We start from the raw sequence: 19357 nt of genomic DNA, 5'->3' as shown, positions 1-19357 counted from the left end.
ACGGATCCCCAATTACCTTCATTTTTAAAAGTTTATCATTCCTTTGTTTTTATGATTTTTCATATTTATATCAAAATTGTGTATTATTTAAGTTTCACATTTTTAATTGTGTATGAACAGGATATACACTGTATGTGTTCTGTGGTTAGCTTTCTTCAAACACTACAATATTCTTACAATGTATTTTTACAGTGGCATATGACTACAAGTTCATTCATTCTTGTTGTAAAGTATTAATAGCTCATGTGACTACATTTTAATTATCTGTCCATTCTATCACTGATAGCAAAATATTAAAACCACTCAATTTTCCATTACAAAAAAAAAAAAAGCTGCTGTGGATAATTTTATACATAGCTCCTAAAGCCCAAGTGTAAGAGTAGATAGGAAGGAAGAACAAAATCCTCATATTTTTCACAACTGGTATGCCTACACAGAAAACACTGATTCTTTTGAAAATCTGGTCTGTGTCAGATATAGCTAATATTCAGATTCATTTATTAAGGATGGTCTTCTCAATTAAGGTGCTTCATGATCCAAACCTATTAAATATAAGAGTACTTAAATCCAGTGATCCCACTTGTGGCTACATATCCAAACGAACTGAAAGGAAAATATTGTAGAGATATTTGCACACTCACAATCATAGCAGCATTATCCACAGTAGCCAAGAGGTGGAAGTATTAAGCATCCATAGATGGATGAGTGGATAAATAAAATGCAGAAGAAACATACAATGGAATGTTTATTCACTCTTAAAAAGGAAAGAATTCTGTCACAGGCTGCAATGCGTATACATCTTGAGGACATGATGCTAAGTGAAATAAGCTAGTCACAAAAGAGACAAATACTGTAATTCCAATTATATATAAAATGTAGTCAAATTCATAGGCAGTAGAATGGTGGTAGCTACGGGCTGGAGGGAGGGAGAAATGGGGAGTTTTTCTTTGGCTATGGAGTTCAATTTTGCAAGATACAAACATTCTAGAGGTCTACTATATAACAATGTGAATAGGGCAGCCCGGGTGGCTCAGTGGTTTATCGCCGCCTTCGGCCCAGGGTGTGATCCTGGAGATCCGGGATGGAGTCCTACGTCAGGTTCCCTGCATGGAGCCTGCTTCTCCCTCTGCCTGTGTCTCTGCCTCTCTTTCTCTCTCTGTGTCTCATGAATACATAAATAAAATCTTTAAAAAAACAAAACAAAACAAAACAAAAAACCAATGTGAATATACTTAACATTTGAATTGTAAACTTAGAAATGGTTAAATTTTATGTTTTTTTCATTTTAAACTTAAATACTTGACACAGAATAAATTCTATGAAAGTACTTGTTATAATGAGTGGAATTAATATAAATGTACTATTGCTTTTTAATTTAATCTATTAATCTAACTGGTTTATTTGTATGTGATTATTTTTCTCTTTTAAGATTTTTTCTCTTGGTTTTTAGTGTTTTATAATTTCACTACAATGTCTCTTGACTGTAGATAATGGAAATGCATAATTTATAATATTTGTGAATTTAAATTCTTTTATTGGTTCTGGAAAACACTCAAGCATTATCTCTTCAAATAATGTTTTCTCCTCTATTTTCTCTAACCTCTAATATTTCCTTCTTGGAAGTCTATTAGATCTTTTCATTATATTCTTCAAATCACCTCCATATTTTTAATATTGTGTCTGGCATGTTTATAATCTCCTCTCAACTGTTCAAATATGATCTACTCATGCATTTGTATAAAAAACTATTCTTCAGGGGATCCCTGCGTGGCTCAGCGGTTTGACGCCTGCCTTTGGCCCAGAGCACGATCCTGGGGTCCAGGGATCGAGTCCCATGTCGGGCTCCCAGCATGGAGCCTGCTTCTCCCTCTGCCTGTCTCTGCCTCTGTCTCTCTATCATGAATAAGTAAAATATTAAAAAAATACTATTCTTCATTTATAAAAGTTTTGCTTGGTTGTTTTTCAAATATGCCTCATCATTTTGAGTCTCATTATGAGTTTCTTTTACTTCCTCAATTTCATCTCTGACTTTTTAAATAGTTCATATACACATAATTTATTATTTCTGTTATTTCCTAGATCTGAAACTGATCCTGTTGCTTGTCTTTTGCTGAATTTACTAATAGTGATATTATTTGTATGTTAAGCAATTTTAGATTTTGCACTCATATTTGTGGAATCTTAATTCATCAAAAAACCTATGAGCCTATATAGAGGAGGAGTTTTCTCTAAAGATGATTTACTTTTGCCTTCTGCTGGAGACACAGGGGTATTACCTATTTGATCCCACTTTAGCATCATTCCAAGGCTAGAATCTTAACAGAATTTCAGGATCAGTTTCCATCTCTCTCACCTTACAGTTGGCACAATGCTTATTTTCCAAATTGCAGCACTGCTTATCAGTATTTGCCCTCAGGGAAATCCTGTGTTTATAGGGCTGAGTGCTTACTTCTCCAGGGTCACCTCATGAGGTATGATTTTTGTTTTTATGCTGGCTTTCTTTCTTTGAAGTGGGGGTGGGAGACATGGGCAGTATATTAGCAACATCTTGGCTAAGTGCCAAGCCAATGAATAAAACATAAACTTTTTTTTTTTTTTAAACATAGGGCCCCCTTTGAAGTATTTAGTTTACCAAACTGCCAGAAGTGGAAATCCCCATTTACTCCTCAAACCACACCAATCTACTTTGTACGTCTAACGCTTTCATGAAATCATTCTCAAAGTTGCAAATAACTTCTAAGTGGCTAACCCTATTAGAATTTTTTGTCATCTAGTCAAGCCCTCAGCAATATCAAACACCATTGAACACTCTTTTTTTTGACCTACTCCCTTTTTCACTTCTATATCAGCACACCCTCTTGCTTTTTCCCATAGTTCACTAGCTGCCCCTTCTAGTCTCCTAACTAGTTCCTCCTATCTCATCTAACTTCTAAATTTTTAAGTTCAGGACTCTCCTCAACCTATTTTCTCTGTCTAGGTGATCTTGTTCAATACCATAGCTTTAGATACACCTATATAAACTAAAAATTCTCAAATTTATATTCCCAGTCCAGATCAGTCCTCTTTGAGCTTGGCTCACTTATCTAACCGCCTGCTTAACATTTTGCTTAGAACTCAAACTTAACATGTCAAAGACAGAAATCCTGACAAAATCTGTTCCTTTCTCTGCCCTTCCTGGCTCAGTAAATGCCACTAATGTCTATTCAAATGCCAAAATCAGAACACTGGGAATCATCCTTGACTACTTTCTTTCCTTAATCACTTACCAATATAAGCAAGTTTTATTGGCACTATTCCAAAATATATGCTGCTGACTGCTCATCTCCATCTTCCCCACCATGACCCTAAGTTTCATGCCATCATCTCTCCCTTGTATTGCTGTAGGAACCTCCTACAGTCTTGTTCCCATTTATTTTCCATACACGTATGATATCTTAGTGTTAATTCCCAACTCAAAATATGACAAAACTTCCTATTTTGAAGATAATTCAAATTCCTTAATCTAGTCTGCCAAGTCCTGCATGTCCTAGCCCTGTTTATGCCCCTGAATTTATTTCATGCCACTCACTCATGATACTTTAACCACACTGGCTTTCTTCAAATTCCTAAAATACTAACCAGGCTCTTGCATCAAAAGCCATTTGGGTCTACTAAGCTGTCCCTGCTCAGAAAACTTTCCCTAACTCTTCAAATGCCTGGTTCTTTCTTATACTTTAAGGTCTTAACTTCTACTGTCTCCACTGAATGGAAGATATAGGTCATTGCTGTTAACCTCAATCACACCACCCCCTTTTTCCTTAATGATGCTAAGCAAGATCTATAAAATGTATTATTTATTGGCTCTCATACAGTCTGTATCTCTGTTAAAAAAAAAAAAAAAAAAAAAAAAAGACGACCTCCCTAAGAGCAAGGGAATCTAATCTTAGGTGTATCTTACTCACTTGAATCAATCTTTACTTACCATAGAGTATCTATGTAAATATTTACTGGCTAAAATTAAAACAGTAAAAATTAAAAATAATAGTACTGTATACTGATGCTGACAGCATGGGAAAATATGGATTCTCATAGCAGTTGGTGAGAACCGGAGGACAATTTGGCAGTAGGTATCACTATTCGGTGAGCCTACCTTTTGACTCAGCAATTCCACTTATTGAAAGCTATCTTAATAGGAATACACTCCTATCAGTACAAAACTCTGTGTGCATATATACACGTGTTTGTGTGTTTACTCTGGCATTATACATAATAGTTCTTACTATACTGACTTGCAAAGATCTACAAATTGTTTAACAAAAAAAAAAAAAACCTTTTAAAATGAGTATGTTCTTATATGTAGAAAAGTGCATTTTTAAAAAGTGTCAAACAATATAAACCAAACTTAATACTTGTGACCCATAGAGAAGGTCAGTAGGATGTGTTATGGGGGAAGAAAAACATCTAGAGAAGGCCCACACAATTGCTGTATTTTTGCTTTGCTTAAACACACACACACACACACACACACACACACACATATTCATGTGCTATTTGTGTAAATTTTGAAGTGTGAAATAAAATTGCTATTCTTAACATTTATTTGCTTTTATATAGATGTCAAATTTCTAATTACTCAGGAGAAGTTAAGAATACAAAAGGAAGCAGACTCTGGCAGGAAGGAAAGTCAAAGTAAGCTTATAGTGAATCTGCAGTATCCTTGATAGCTGTAAAATATAAGTACCCTACTAAAAAAGACAAAGGACAAAATGTCTAGCCAGAAGTCAGGATAATGGAATAAAATATGAATTTTGTATCACCATAAGAGTATAATTTGATCAGAATTTGTTTACTACTCTATTTTATAAACAGAGCTTACCTCCAAATGACATCATACACAGGATCAAGACACACACCAAATCCTTGCAGGTCCTCTTGTTCAGAATCATTAAAAGTTTTACAACTCCCATCGACTTTATTTATCAGAAGGCATTTAAATGGAGGAGGTTCTGATATAGAAGCAGGTACCAAGCCTTGGGAAAAGATATTATCCATCTTAAAAAATGCATTACCTTTTTGTATTGCCGCAGCATAGAATGTAAGTATTATTTATAAGTATTATTATTATTATTATATCCATTTTAAAGATGAAGAAACTAAGGCTAAATAAATTAATTAAAAACTTTTAAGTAATAGAATTAGGATCAAAACCTCAGGCTTTCTAAATTCATAACATATGCTCTTAATTTCTATACAATATATATAACACTATATGTAATCATTTATGATACCACAAACACAAGTATAGAGTGATGCCTATAGAATGGAACTTCAAAGTCTGACTTAAGTAACCTTTAATAAAAATTAATTTCTACCATTTATTTAATAAGAATCAATAGAGAAAAATTCCTCCTTTCAATACAGGTTTTATCCTACTCAATTTAGCTCACATTTCCACCACTCTCTAGCTAATAGCTAATAAATACTCATATAAACACAGAAATTTAGAAGCTTCTCAATGTTCTCTCAAATAGAAAACAAAAAGCTCTAAGATTATATGTCTAATGACAGGGAAAGATGAACCATTTACTATCAGTCACAATAAAGATTTTGGGAAGAACATCTATTTGCTTGGGGTATTACCTATTATGTGTTTACTGGCAAAAATTTCTGATGTAGCCAGCACATGAGAATTAATAAGTGCTTCATCAATGCGTAAGAAGGTCTGGTCCCCGCTTGCACCTATCCAGGTAGCCTTTCTTCCATATTTTGATCCGATGTTAGGCATGGGAGCTGGTTTTGCATTCCAATATGGCACATCCAAAATTGGTCTACCCAGTTGTCCTTTCTAAAAAATTAAATAAACCATATTAATAATATTACTAGATAAATAATCTATAATTTTTAATAAAATTAAGGAGACAAAAACAGCTCTATGAGAAATTACTCTTTATAATTATTAATACTTTTTTAATTAATGAAATTCATGTGAAATTTAGATCAAAATTTATAAAGGAATAAAATAATTTCTATTATTCTTAGGGACTTCCCCCACTAATAAACCACAAAGTGTATTATTTTAACAATAACAATAAAGCTGAAATATTTTTCCATGCAAGAAGTCTCCCTGAAGTACTGTCTTCACCTACATTTAAATGAAAAGTATAATACACAATGTTAAAAAGTTAGCATTAGAAATTGTTCTTTAAAAAAGAATCATTGAAAAAAATCACTTTGATATTTTAAATTGACAGTACTTAATTTATAAAGTCACTATTAAAATTACGCAGTCTGAAAATATTTGGGTAAAGGCCAAAATAATAGTACAACTGGGAATACAATTAGAAAATTACATATTTTACACATGATCACATGTTAGTAAGTTATTTAAGTTTTAAGATAAATAGCATAATCAATAGTAAGATATGATGTCTTAAGTAAATGTTAACTCATTTAAAAACTATGGCTATCTATAGGTAGTAGGTAAGAGTTTAATTTCTTTAAAAAACAACAGGAAGTCTCTCATTAAGCTAGCAGCTATAAAAAAAAAAATACTAATGGTAGATGGGTAAACATTTATCCTAGTTTATGAGCTCACCCTCCCCTCCCAAAGCACTCCCTCTTTCCAAAAACTGCCTGGAAGGCAGAAAATGCTGTATCATGGCATTCAGGGTCATCTGCAAGTAATGGGTTATGAGAAACCATCAGCAAAAAACCTGAAGAACAAGGGAGCCTGGAACACTGCAAAGAGCCTGCTTAAACTCACCCTACTATCAGATTTCTAGTGTGTTCTATCACTCCTTAAAGGAGTGATACCTTGAAGAAAATACAGCACACAGAGTGACTGTAAACGCAATAGAGTGTCAAGCCCTGGGCTGAACTCGAGGAGGGAAAAGTGGCAAGTACATGAACAGAGAAGCAGCCAAAACATTTCAATGTTAATTTTCAGCTTCTTTCAATGTCTATCCTTATTTTTTGACAAAAAAAAAGGCATAAAAATGTGAACAGTGAGGAAGTGTATCATATATACTTTGAATATTTAGAAGAAAGATAATTCTATTTGTCACTGAGTACTGCAATAAATATCTATTTCCTTACTATCAACCAACTAATGTAAAGAAAAGCAGTGCAAAAATATGACAGATGCCTGGACAGTCCCATGGGATTCCGAATGTGGTTATTTAAATTTACTAAATTTACTAAATAAAAATTCACAACTAGGACCTCTGGGGGTAGAGGACAGTAATAGCTGTCTGATTTCAAATATCACCATTCACATACTCCCCAAAACAAAACAAGAAAATCAACACACAAAGGGCAAAGAAAACCACACATGACCCAACTCTTCAGCAGTTTAGGAAACAGCAGATCTGATGACCTATTTAAGTCACCTGTAACCAGGGGAAGAAACCAAATTCCAAGTCTTCTCTCTGGAAGTGCCACTGTAAGCAGAAGGGGGTGGAAGTACAAAAGGGTAGCTTATGAAGGAGAACAGAGCATAGAGAGGATTTCGAAAAAGCACTGATGAAATCATCTCCCAAAGAGAAAATCTAACTCTTAAAGTCAAAATCTGAAATAAAGGTTCATAGCACCAGCTACATGAAAAGGCTTCAAAGTGTGCAGGACCGTTTCTCACCCATGAGACTGATAAAAATTAAAAGGGTATGACAGCACATTCTGTTGGCAAGGCTGTGGAGAAACAGGCATTCTCAACCATTGCCAGTGAGAATGCAAAAATAAAGGGAATTATTAACATCCCACAAAACTGCACAGGCATTAACCTTTAGCCCAGCCATCTTACCTCTAGAAATTTGCCTTAACGATACATGTCTAACAGTATTGATTTCATTGTAAAATATTGGAAAGTACTTATATCCAAGCATAAGAAATTGACTAAATATAGTACATATGCATAGGGGTACCAGGCAGATATAAAAAAAAAAAAGAATAAGGAAGATCTCTACAAACTAGTACAGAATGATTTCTAGGAGATAACAGTAAAATGATAAGGGTAAAGTGCAGAAGAGCATATATAAAATGCTACCTTTTGAAAAATAAAGATTTTATTTAAAAATAAACATAATTAAATGTGTGCATATATATATACACACACCTGTATGTATACAATACACACAGGAAGATAAATTAGAAAACAATGAAGTTCATTACTTACAAACATGGAGTAAAGGGGATATGGGAAGAAATGACACTCCACCGAGTATACTATTTGTGTAACTTTAACTTTTGGAAACACGTTAATGTTCTATATATTCAAAAAAATAAAATTACATCTAAGGATATGAGAGGAGGGATCCTAAAAAAAACAAACTGAAACAGTGCACTGGAAGCTCCTTTCCTTGGAAGTCTGAGAGTTCAAAGAGGACGGGATATGTCAGGCATCAGCATTTTAACCAGTGTCTGCCCAGGAATGGCTAGGAAGACTGTTACTGTAGGGCGAAGAGGAACACCACTGTGTTAAGGGTCCTCTGACTCTGCTCCTTCCCTGCCCTCCCTCTGGCACTCCCAGGGAGCCTCATTCATTGTTCAAGGCCAAAGTTATCTCTACGTTGAAAGGTCATCTCTCTTCCCTAAACCCTGACATCAGATCTCATTCACTTTACAGAGATGAACCTCTGCCCCAGGATCCAGTGAGACAAAGAGACCTATAAAAGGGCTTGTTTGCAGGGACAAGGGGAAGAAGGGTGATCCTTAGCTGTTGTTGCTCTTCACAGGAATCTGTTATTTGTACCTATTGTTATTAATATTAACTAAAGTTTTTTAAATTAAAAAAAAAAGGCAAACCAAAACAAATGAATCCAACTTCATTCCAAAGGAATAACAATTCTACTGAAATGGGGTATGAGGAAAGAACCCAAGTAACTTACAAGCACTGTATTTGACTATATACCTTAAGCTGTGGGGAAAAAACACAGGTGAGAGGAGGCAGGAGCAAGAGTGACAGACAAATCCTGAATTCCTGCTAGTGAGTTTGTTTTATAGTGGTGTGGATAAAGCAAGTATAAAACTAATTTACCCAAATTCTAGGACTGAGTGAATGAGAAATAAATGCACTGATACTGTTAGAAGCCACAAATCTTACTGAGGAAGAAAGGAAACAAACATGGAATGGGTCAAGGTAAGAAAGACTGTGGGTATGGACTAGAATTAGAAGTACTGGTGTGGTCTTATGATTTCTGAAATACATACATGTATGCATATAAATGCACATATATGTGTATTGGAGATATATTCCCCACTAAAAAGATCCCCTGTTCTTGGAGAAACAGCTGAATCTAGGACCAATACAGAGAAGCCTGAAATAATTTGTTATGCCAGGAAGTAAAGAAGTGCCCCCCAAATGAAGGCTCATGTCATAAGAACACAGGAGTCAGCTGAAAGGGACTCTGATTGATGAAATTTAAGGCAATCTATGCATCTAAATAATTAAGGACAGTAATGAAGAAAATAAAATACATGCATCTGTGCCAAACAAACAAATAAGAAGGGCTACTGCTTACAATTAAATGCAAAGGGCCACCTGGTAAATGTGAGAGGGTGCTGGAGTTGGAAAATCATCTTTTTGCAATTGTAGTAAAGACTCATTTAGGCAAGAACAGGAATCTAAATCTAGGAGGAAATTGTATGAGAAGCAGGTGTCTTAAAACTGTCTTATTAAAAGAGTCAACCCATAAACTGCTTATTAGTTTCAAGAGAAAAAATACTAATTATGCAGTAGCAAAATCAATTCGACAGCATTTTCTAGGTGATCAAAAATCACATCACTAATGAGGGGCAGGTGGGCATTTTGTGCCTAGATGTGATGCCTGAGGAGAACATAACATCACTTACATAGCATTTTGGCTTGGAATGCATAACCTGAATCTAAACATGAGGAAATTAATCAGAGAAACAAAAACAAGGACCATTTTATTAAAAAAATAAAAAAATAAAAATAAAAAATGTCAATGTCATCATTGACAAAGAAAAGGTATGGAAATGGTACAGGTTAAAGAAGCCTAAAGAGACATATCAATCAGATGCAATACCTGATCTTAGATTGGATGAGACCAAAAAATGCCAAAAAATAATTATTGGATCAATCAAAAAAAATACAAACTGAAGTATTCAGGAGTAAAGAATCTTAATATATGCGAAGTTATTCTTAAAGAATTTAGGAAAAGTACACACATTGTGCTTAAGAGAGAACAAGAGCACACATGTGCAAGTGACAAAGCAAATCAAAATGTTACCAATAAGTGAATCTGGTTCAAGAGTATACAGGTGTTCTACATATTATTCTTACTTTTTGCAACCTTTCTGTAACTTAAAATATTTTTTCTTAAAGTTCACATTTACATTTTTAAAAAATCAATAGTTGCAAATTACATCCCAGAGACTTAGGTTATAGAGTTCTGAAGTTACCCATGTCAGAGATGGTATAGGCTTATTAACACAGTCTTATGGGGCTTTTCTTTGACCTCTACTATGCCTGGGCTATACCAAATTCTCAGAGCATTTTCACTCTTTTCAAGCTTTGGCAAAAGAGAAAGAAAGCAAAACAGGCAAACAGAGAGAACGAGAGGAAAAAGGAAACTATAATTTTAAACAAATCTAATAAGAAAACTTCTTAAGGCTTTTAAGAAGTGCTATGTTAGAAACAGTTCTATATGTTAAGAAAAATGAATCTTTGCAAACTATTTGAGAAATAAGCTTTCAAATGACAGAATTGGCTCTACTGAAAGCTTAAAGGATTCTGACCTGGAATAAATATGTCAAAATTCTAATGCAGCTAGTAAGTTTACAATATTCTAATACTACGCAAGAGAAGAAAATTATTTCATAGTAATATCATTCAGGTCTTGTGTGTGCTGGATGTGGAGACAGGAAATAGGCGTATGCAGTAATTATACACAAGAATTTAACTGAAACTAGAAAAAATAGCTAACACAGACAAACTGTAAGACAGTACAATTCAATACTATTAATGCTTAAAAATTCCTTACAGAAAAACTTCCAAATGTGAAGACCTGTCCATCCATTAAAAGTACTGCCGTGTGGTTGCTGCCTGCAGTAACTTGTGTGCTAGGGCCTGGCAATGCTTGAACAAGAGTGGGACATCCCCTAGGTTAAAAAAAAAAAAAAATTAAGTCAATTTCTTACAAGACTTAACTGAAATAAAGAGCAATAAATAAACATTGCAATAAAGAACAGAAGAGCTAAAAGGTACTAAGAGTATATTTAGTAAATATTTATTGAGGTACTATCTGCCTGCCTCCATCCTAGATGTCAGATATACAAAGATGAAAAAGATTATTAATGACTTTAAAGATTATTAAAAAGATTTTCTGAATTTACTTCTCTACTTTTGGACACATAATTTTTATTTTTTCTGAAAGGAAAAAAATAATTACCTTTTATAGCAATGGCATGTTAGAGATCTCTATAAATATTTGTTGGATGAAATAAAAATCATACATGACTTTAACAGGAATTCAATCCAGGAGCTATACAAAACAATCAACTTTATATCCTTTGTCTACCTTTTTTTACTGAGCTATAATTTTAGATTTTAACATAGTGGTTAATGAAATCAGTATACAGTATGATGAGAGGCACTACAGCAGCGGCTGGATACTCAAACTCTAGAGCCAGGCTGCCTGGGTATAAACCCGGCTCCACCACACAACAGCACTATAACCAAGACTATGAACTCATCCTTTCTGTATTTTCTCTTCTATAAACATGGAGAATAATACTAAATAGTACCTACCCTGTAGGGTTCCTATGAACAATAAAGAAGCTCATATATGTCAAGTACTTGGATCAGTGTCTAGCACACAGTTAACCACTGTGTCCATTCTCATATGACTTTATTAAGCATTTATTAACCACTTTTAGTAATCATTATCTATAATTAGTATAATCACTGTAGAAATAGTCAACGTGTAATAGGAGAGCTCTGTTTTAGAGAAAATTATGATAATTTAAATTTTTTTAATTTAATTTATTTGGAGAGAGAGAGAGAGAGCAGGCAAGAGGGGCAGAGGTAGAGGGAGAGAGAGAATCTAAAGCAGACTCCGTGCTCAGTGTGGAGCCTGACACAGGGCTCAATCTCACAACTCTGAGATCATGACCTGAGCCAAAATCAAGAGTAGAATGCTTAACCGATGGAGCTACTCAGATGCCCCATGATACTTTAAATTAAAAAAAAAAAACTATATAAAATATATTTTCTAATGGTTATTTAGGCTGCAATGAAAAGTGAGTTGGAAAGGGCTGGAAACCTAGTTATGAAAATTTTGCAATAATCTGGGGAGTTACAACTAGACTTGGAAGGTGACTAATATGGGGCAGGAAGGTATTCTGTTTATTAAGCAACTAGGTAGATGGTGGTAACATTCATTTAAACCATGAAGATGAATGAGATCTAAGAAGACAATTAGAGAAAAGAAGAGATCTTAATTTTTATTATGAGTTTCTTCTAACATTTCAGGTATAGACAGAGGAAGAGTTCACAGCAATCCCAAACATAACAAAGAGGAAGAACGAACTCTGAGAAAATGTGGTATAAAGACAGTCATTGGAAGAGAAGGTTTCAAGAAGGGGAAAATAATGTACATGCTAAACACTCTAGATACACATACAAATGACAACTTGATTTAGCAAGAAAAAGGTCTCTTTGGTGGAAAATAGGCACAGCACTAGCAGATGAAGAGCTAACAGTGGGGTCAGAGACTATGCAAAACCCCTTCAAGAATCTGCACAAAAAAAAGAAAAAGAAAAGAGAACTAACAGCTAAAGAGAAAATGAAGCTTAATGAGGCTTTGGTCTTTTTAAGATGCTAGAGATTTGTGTAAGTTTAAAAGCATGAGTGGGGATTAAAAGACTAAAAATGTAGTTGAGGGAGAAAAAAAAATAGAGCTAGATCCCTAAGGAAAAGGTAGGTAGGCTTCATACCATGGATGAGGGCAGGTCCCTCTTTCAAAGTAAAATGAATAAGGAGCAAAGAAGCAGTATGGTTGCAGGTAGGTTTGTAGAGTTGGTGGGCAGAAGAATTTCCCACCTAATGGTTTTATTTTTGCTGTGATGTGAACAGAAGTCATGTGTTGAAAGAAAGAAGGAAATGGGTAAGCAGAGAATTTGAAGATTACAGAAAAAGGTTGGTAGTAAAATGGAACAATCAATATGCAGACCAGGAGTTTTCAACCCAGATCTAGAGGACTTCTAGTAAGTTTATGGAGTGAGTTTCAGGAGATCTGTGAACCTGCTGAATTTGTAAGCTAAACTTTATGTGTATATTCTTATATCTACTGTTCTGAAGAGACCCCACATCATTCATCAAATTCTTAAGAGGTATTAAACCAGATAGTTCAAAACTACAAAGCAGAACAATGATTGCCCACTGTAGAAGACCTGGTTGAACCTGGAAATCAGGTAACAATCTGCACATGTATGGTGACTTACTTTTTTTCCAGAAGCCTAGGCTAGACAGTGGAAAACATGGATAGATTGATTCATGCTGGAAGTTTTGCCATGCACTAGCACTGGAACCAAGAGGGCAAGAAAATTGAGGTTACTGGTAAGAGTCTAGGTGAAGAGAATAAATAACAATCTCTAACTTGGGAAGAAAATAAAGTAAAAAGGGCGGAAGAGAGTAAAAATGTAAAGAGCAGTGGGGAATGAAGTACTGATAAGGTCAAAGGCCAAGTAAAGTAAACCTAAGTAAGAGAAGAAGAAATTATCATCAGATTATGAGGTATTTATTAAGAATTCAGAGTTGGAGCGGCGTTGGATCCAAGATGGGTCCTAGAGGTAACCGCTATGAATGCGGAAGTAAAGTTTACTGTATGGGACTACTGGCAAGGATACAAAAATCAATCATGAGTGTGACAAGACTCAGAATCAGAAAACACTGTGAAACAGACACTAAATTTGTGAATGAAAGGCAATGAATGAAAGGCAACAACTGAATGGTAGGTAATAAAAAGGGAGTTGAGCAGAAATGGCCTTCTCAAAAGAGTAATATTTTCTAACTTGTGGACGGCATAATATGGTCAAGAATAGTAGTGAAAGGTAAATGGTTTTCAACTCCGAGGTATGGGGAGTTTTGCCAAAAAACAGTGGCCCAAAGGGCTATATGATGAACGAGTGCTCTCTAAATGTCCAGCAGCAAAGAATAAAGGGAACGTTCTTATAACAGTTAACTTGTCTATAGTCTGCAGAGCACCTTTACATAAAATATATCACTGATTATTAAAATAACTCTATGGATAGATCTTAAGAGCTTAAAACATTTTCCCAGAGCTGTTGGCATACCTTCTAATATAGTCTTTGAATTCTTCCTATAATCAGTGAACTCATTTATTAAATTTTTTTTTAATCTTTATTTATTTATGATAGTCACAGAGAGATAGAGAGAGAGGTAGAGACACAGGCAGAGGGAGAAGCAGGCTCCATGCACCGGGAGCCCGACGTGGGATTCGATCCCGGGTCTCCAGGATCGCGCCCTGGGCCAAAGGCAGGCGCCAAACCGCTGCGCCACCCAGGGATCCCTATTAAATTATTTTGAAAACGCAGGAAGAATAGAAAAGAGAAATTACATGTGTATGTTTGCATGCATAGTAGGCACACCAGGCATTTTAAATACACTGCATTAGTTCTTCAACAATCCTATGGGATATTTAAAGTATGGCCTAGTAAATTGCAGTCATGTAGTTGGTAAGAGAAAGATTTCAACCTTGTCTAAATGGTTCCAGATTCTATGATTGGGTAATATATTAATGCAGAATGAAGTAATATATTAATGCAGAATTAATGCAGAATAATTTCAAATATGAAATAAAAACACTATGACCAAAATTCTACTAGAAAATAGAATAAAAGCATCTAAACTGTGTAATCTCTCTGCCAATATCCAGGTTAAGGTTTATTGAAAATGGTATTTAAAAAAAAAGTGAAATTCAGACATTTAGAAGCATATTGAAAAAAAATAAACCAAAGGGAGGGTTAATAGACTCATGCCATGAGTGAATGTATAAAAGCTCTCATAAGCCTTTTGACATTCACTTTAAAAAGCAGCACAAAACATCACTGAGGACTTACTGTAGACTAGGCCCTGTGCTTATAATAAGTAAATGACAAGCATGGTCTTCCTGAATTCTTACAAGAACTTTCTGAGCGAAATATACTTACTCCAATTAAACAGAGGAAGAAATGGAGACAAAGCAAAGTTAAGTAATTTGGCCAAGGTCACATAGGCACCAAGTGATACAATCAGGACCCAAACTAGAGAATGAACTCAGTCATTCTGCCAAGATAATAATACATTAAGTAAGGAGACCATCAATAACATGTTTTTAATCTTTGCCACCATGCATACTACAATACTGACCTTCCATTAATCATACATTATTGTGTGCTATAACAATAAATTCCAGTTAGAAGCACTTGATTACTAGAAACTTTAAAAAAATATCCTCCCAACCATACACTTTATTTTTAACTAAGTATCTATTAAATGTTTTTGTGGTAGATAACATGTATGCTACACATGCTCTGTTCCTCCCGGGGCTGTTGCTCCAGTTACATGGCCAATTGATTTCTAAATTAATACCACAGTTCTTGTGTCCTGCTTTCCAAGTCTCACACGAGTCAAGACAAACAGGGTAACTAGAGTAGTTACATCAATTGAAATGGTTTTAGCTAATTTCTGTTTAATACACCAGGCATAGTGTGTAGGCATTATTTCACTGAGTTACCCAGTTTAGCTCTCCCTATACCAAATGCTACAACACAACCTTCCAGTTCCAACTCAATCAATGGGACCAGGAATGAAAATGTATCTGTGGGAAAAGAACAACTTTGAGCAGTTAAAGCAAACCTCACCAGAAAATATTGATGTATTTTTTTAAATAATTTAAACCTATTATACTTTTGTGAAAATGATAAATTGAAAATACTCAGCATATTGTTATAATACCGTCACCTGAGCAAGTCACTGCAAATGAACGGATGGTGTTCACTGATATAACCAGGTCTATGAGACATTGTTTTTAGGTAACCTCTTTATTTTAAAAACTGACAAGAGCACTTTTCTTTCAACAGCCATTACACCTCAATGTAGTGTAGCAGAATCTTGTGCTTATGCTGTTCATTCTTCATATTACACAGTTAAGCTCAGCGCTGTGACTTGACTATAATCATGATTTTCAGTATTTCCCTCCCACTCAGTAGAGACCATGAGATACTGTAATTTGCCAGTTATTTTCTGTGGAATGGCATCCACGTACAAAGTATGATGTGTGAAGAAGTGCCCCCTTTTGCTGTACATGACTGATGGTCCATTCATGTCTAACTACAATGCACCTTTATCAGCTTATACCATGACTACACAATAATAACAGCAATGATGATGATGATGATAAATCCTCTTCTGTGTCATGAGCCTCAGTGAAAAATAGAAAAATTGCCAAATTCGTCCCCAAATTACAAGCCTGACTCAGTCTCTGCATATCACTGATGTCATTCAACTATAAAGCAAAGTTATCTGTTGCCTTCTAACACCTGAGATAGTAACTGCTCAACTTTGTAAGCCACTGATATTTTATTGTGTCCAACGCCCAATATCCAAATGTCATATCCAGTAACATTTGATAAACTACATCTGCCAAAGACCATTTACTCTCTTTCCAAACACAGTATTTGTCATTTAGATTATGATAGCTTTTGTTCACTAACTAGAATTAAAATAAAACACTTAATAAAAAAGATTATGATAGCTTTATAACTCTTTTGACAAGAATATCAAATGTATGTTACACCTATGTTTTTAGTGAGAAATTTAACTCAATGATGCCTTAATCATCTCTTCTCATTAGCAACAACATTCATCAAAGTAAGGACATTCCATTACATACCTATTTTGTGTACACTGCAAATAGATCTGATCCTGCCCTTCAGGGACAGACAGTGAGTGGTTCTTAATCCTGATGAACATTAGAATCTGGACAGCTTTTAGGAAAACAACTCTTGATCATATACAGCACTGCCCTTGTCTCCATTCACCTCCCACCCCAAACCCCACATCTCAATATATGCTTCTTAGAAATTCTAGAGGTAGAATCCAGGCATAGGATTCCTGAAGTTCCCTAGATAATTCCAATGTGCAGCCAGGATTAAGAATCACTGGTCTTGGGATCCCTGGGTGGCGCAGCAGTTTGGCGCCTGCCTTTGGCCCAGGGCGCAATCCTGAAGACCCGGGATCGAATCCCACGTTGGGCTCCCAGTGCATGGAGCCTGCTTCTCCCTCTGCCTGTGTCTCTGCCTCTCTCTCTCTCTCTGTGTGACTATCATAAATAAATTAAAAAAATTAAAAAAAAAAAAAAAGAATCACTGGTCTTGGGGGATCCCTGGTGGCTCAGGGTTTTGGTACCTGCCTTCGGCCCAGGGTGTGATCCTGGGGTCCCAGGATCGAGTCCCGCAACAGGTTCCTTGTTTGGGACCAGCTGCTCCCTCTGCCTGTGTCTCTGCCTCTCTCTCTGTGTGTCTCTCATGAATAAATAAATAAAATCTTTAAAAAAAAAAAAGAATCACTTGTCTTTACCATATAAATGGCAATAACTACATTCTGCCAGAGTAATGGGGTAGTCTCAGAACAGTAAAAATCCTGGATTTTATCTAATGACTACGGTAATTCACTGGATATAAAAGAGAAACCATATATGTCCAGTTGATTGATTCTGACAGGTATCTTACGACTATAAGAGAGAATGAGGCAGAATGGAGATTCACAAAAGAAAGAAGGCTCTTATGGCAAAATAAATTGGTAAGTCAAGTCTGGCCTGAAGTTGCTATATATTATTTCCAGACTTGATCAATAAGGCTGATTTCAATGGTGGGGCAGCCATGTATGTGGATCACTCAGATCTTTGAAAACCTGCTTCAGGGAGCATAGCTGACAGCCTTAGAAGCTGTCCCTTTGGGTCCATGAGGCCATTCTTTCCCTAGGATGCTGCCAGCATATGTCTGAGCATGGTGAAGGTGTAATGCTGGACTATCCTGCCCATCTGTGGCTCCTCCAAAGGCAACTTCAACTTGAGGACACCCCACTACCTGCCTGAAACTCTCAGAACTGCACTTCAATGTAAACACTTCAGACTCGGGTCTTCCTTCCTACCTCTCACAGGGGTGAGACCCACAATGTGGCTGACAGTGCTTATTCCTGCTCTTTTCCCTTATTCTTTGTACATCATATCCTGTCTTGGCAGCTTCTTCTTGAAGTCCTAAACTATTAAAGATGGATTTTCTATACTTTTGGCCAAAAGCACTCTCACTGTATTAATCAGGTTATGGATTCAGTGGTTAAAAGGAAAGCCAAAGTAACAAGGACTTAAGCAAGACAGAAGTTTATTTCTCTCTCAGCCAAGCATCTGCTTGTAAGAAGGTAATGTGGCAGTTCTATGTGTCAGGGACTCAGACTATTTCTATCTTGTAGTTCTGCCAGTCTCAATACATGGTTTCCAAGTTATGATCGCTAGTTCCGGCCCCCATACATGGATTCCAGAGAGCAAGCTGGGAAGGAAGAGAAGGAAACGGAAGAGTACTCCCCTTCCCTTTAACAGTATGATTCCAAAGCACATGTCATTTTAATTCATATGGCCATATCTTGCAGCAGTGGAGGCAGGAAAATGAAGTCTTAAGCTGCACGGTCATGTCACCAACAAAAACTCTACTACCAAATGAAGTAGGGAAGAATGAGTATAAGGCAATGTCTGGTAGTCTCCATCATACTTAGTTCTTCACTATTCTGAATAAGTCAAATAGTTTCTCTAAGAGACCACAGGCTTTGTTTAAAAATTACTCAAATGCTTCCATGACTTCATGTTAATATTAGATCAAAATTTCAAAGCAGACAACATCAAGGAATCTGAATGAATCTATTGCTAATTTTTAAAAATGCAATTTGGGGATATTCACTATCTTTTCTATTGTCACTAACAGCCTTTGAAAAGATAACAATTATTAAAAATATAGTAGGATTGGGTGATAATCATAGTCACTCTTATATTTTAAATGTATAAAATATAAACCAACTTTTCTTTTTTGAAATTTTTTTAAAGATTTTATTTATTTATTAGAGAGAGAGAGAGAGAGAGAGAGAGAGAAAGGCAGAGGGAGAAGCAGGCTCCATGCAGGGAGCCCGACGTGGGACTCGATCCCGGGTCTCCAGGATCATGCCCTGGGCTGAAGGCAGCACTAAACCACTAAGCCACTGGGGCTGCCCCCAACTTTTCTTTTGAAACCACAAAATCATCTATCCCCACAAAAGCACTCAACCACAAAAATCAAGATCCACCAATAATTTATGGGCCACATTTTATAA

General features: G+C 35.7%; 1 protein-coding gene across 1 annotated transcript in view; it reads right to left on the bottom strand.

Annotated features, from left to right (window-relative positions):
- The window catches only part of MYCBP2 (MYC binding protein 2), a 262243-nt gene that overhangs the window by 149102 nt on the left and 93784 nt on the right, over positions 1-19357 (bottom strand). Inside the window, exons 20-22 of the mRNA XM_041731051.1 lie at positions 10980-11097; positions 5620-5824; positions 4856-5009 (exon numbers count right to left, since the gene is read on the bottom strand). Of these exons, the coding sequence (XP_041586985.1) occupies positions 4856-5009; positions 5620-5824; positions 10980-11097 (477 nt within the window). The remainder of the gene's footprint in view (positions 1-4855; positions 5010-5619; positions 5825-10979; positions 11098-19357) is intronic.

Source organism: Vulpes lagopus, chromosome 16, assembly GCF_018345385.1.
Source record: "Vulpes lagopus strain Blue_001 chromosome 16, ASM1834538v1, whole genome shotgun sequence".
Lineage (NCBI taxonomy): Eukaryota > Metazoa > Chordata > Mammalia > Carnivora > Canidae > Vulpes > Vulpes lagopus.
The sequence above is the reverse complement of the archived record's forward strand: the minus strand, read 5'-3'. Positions and strand labels throughout refer to the sequence as shown.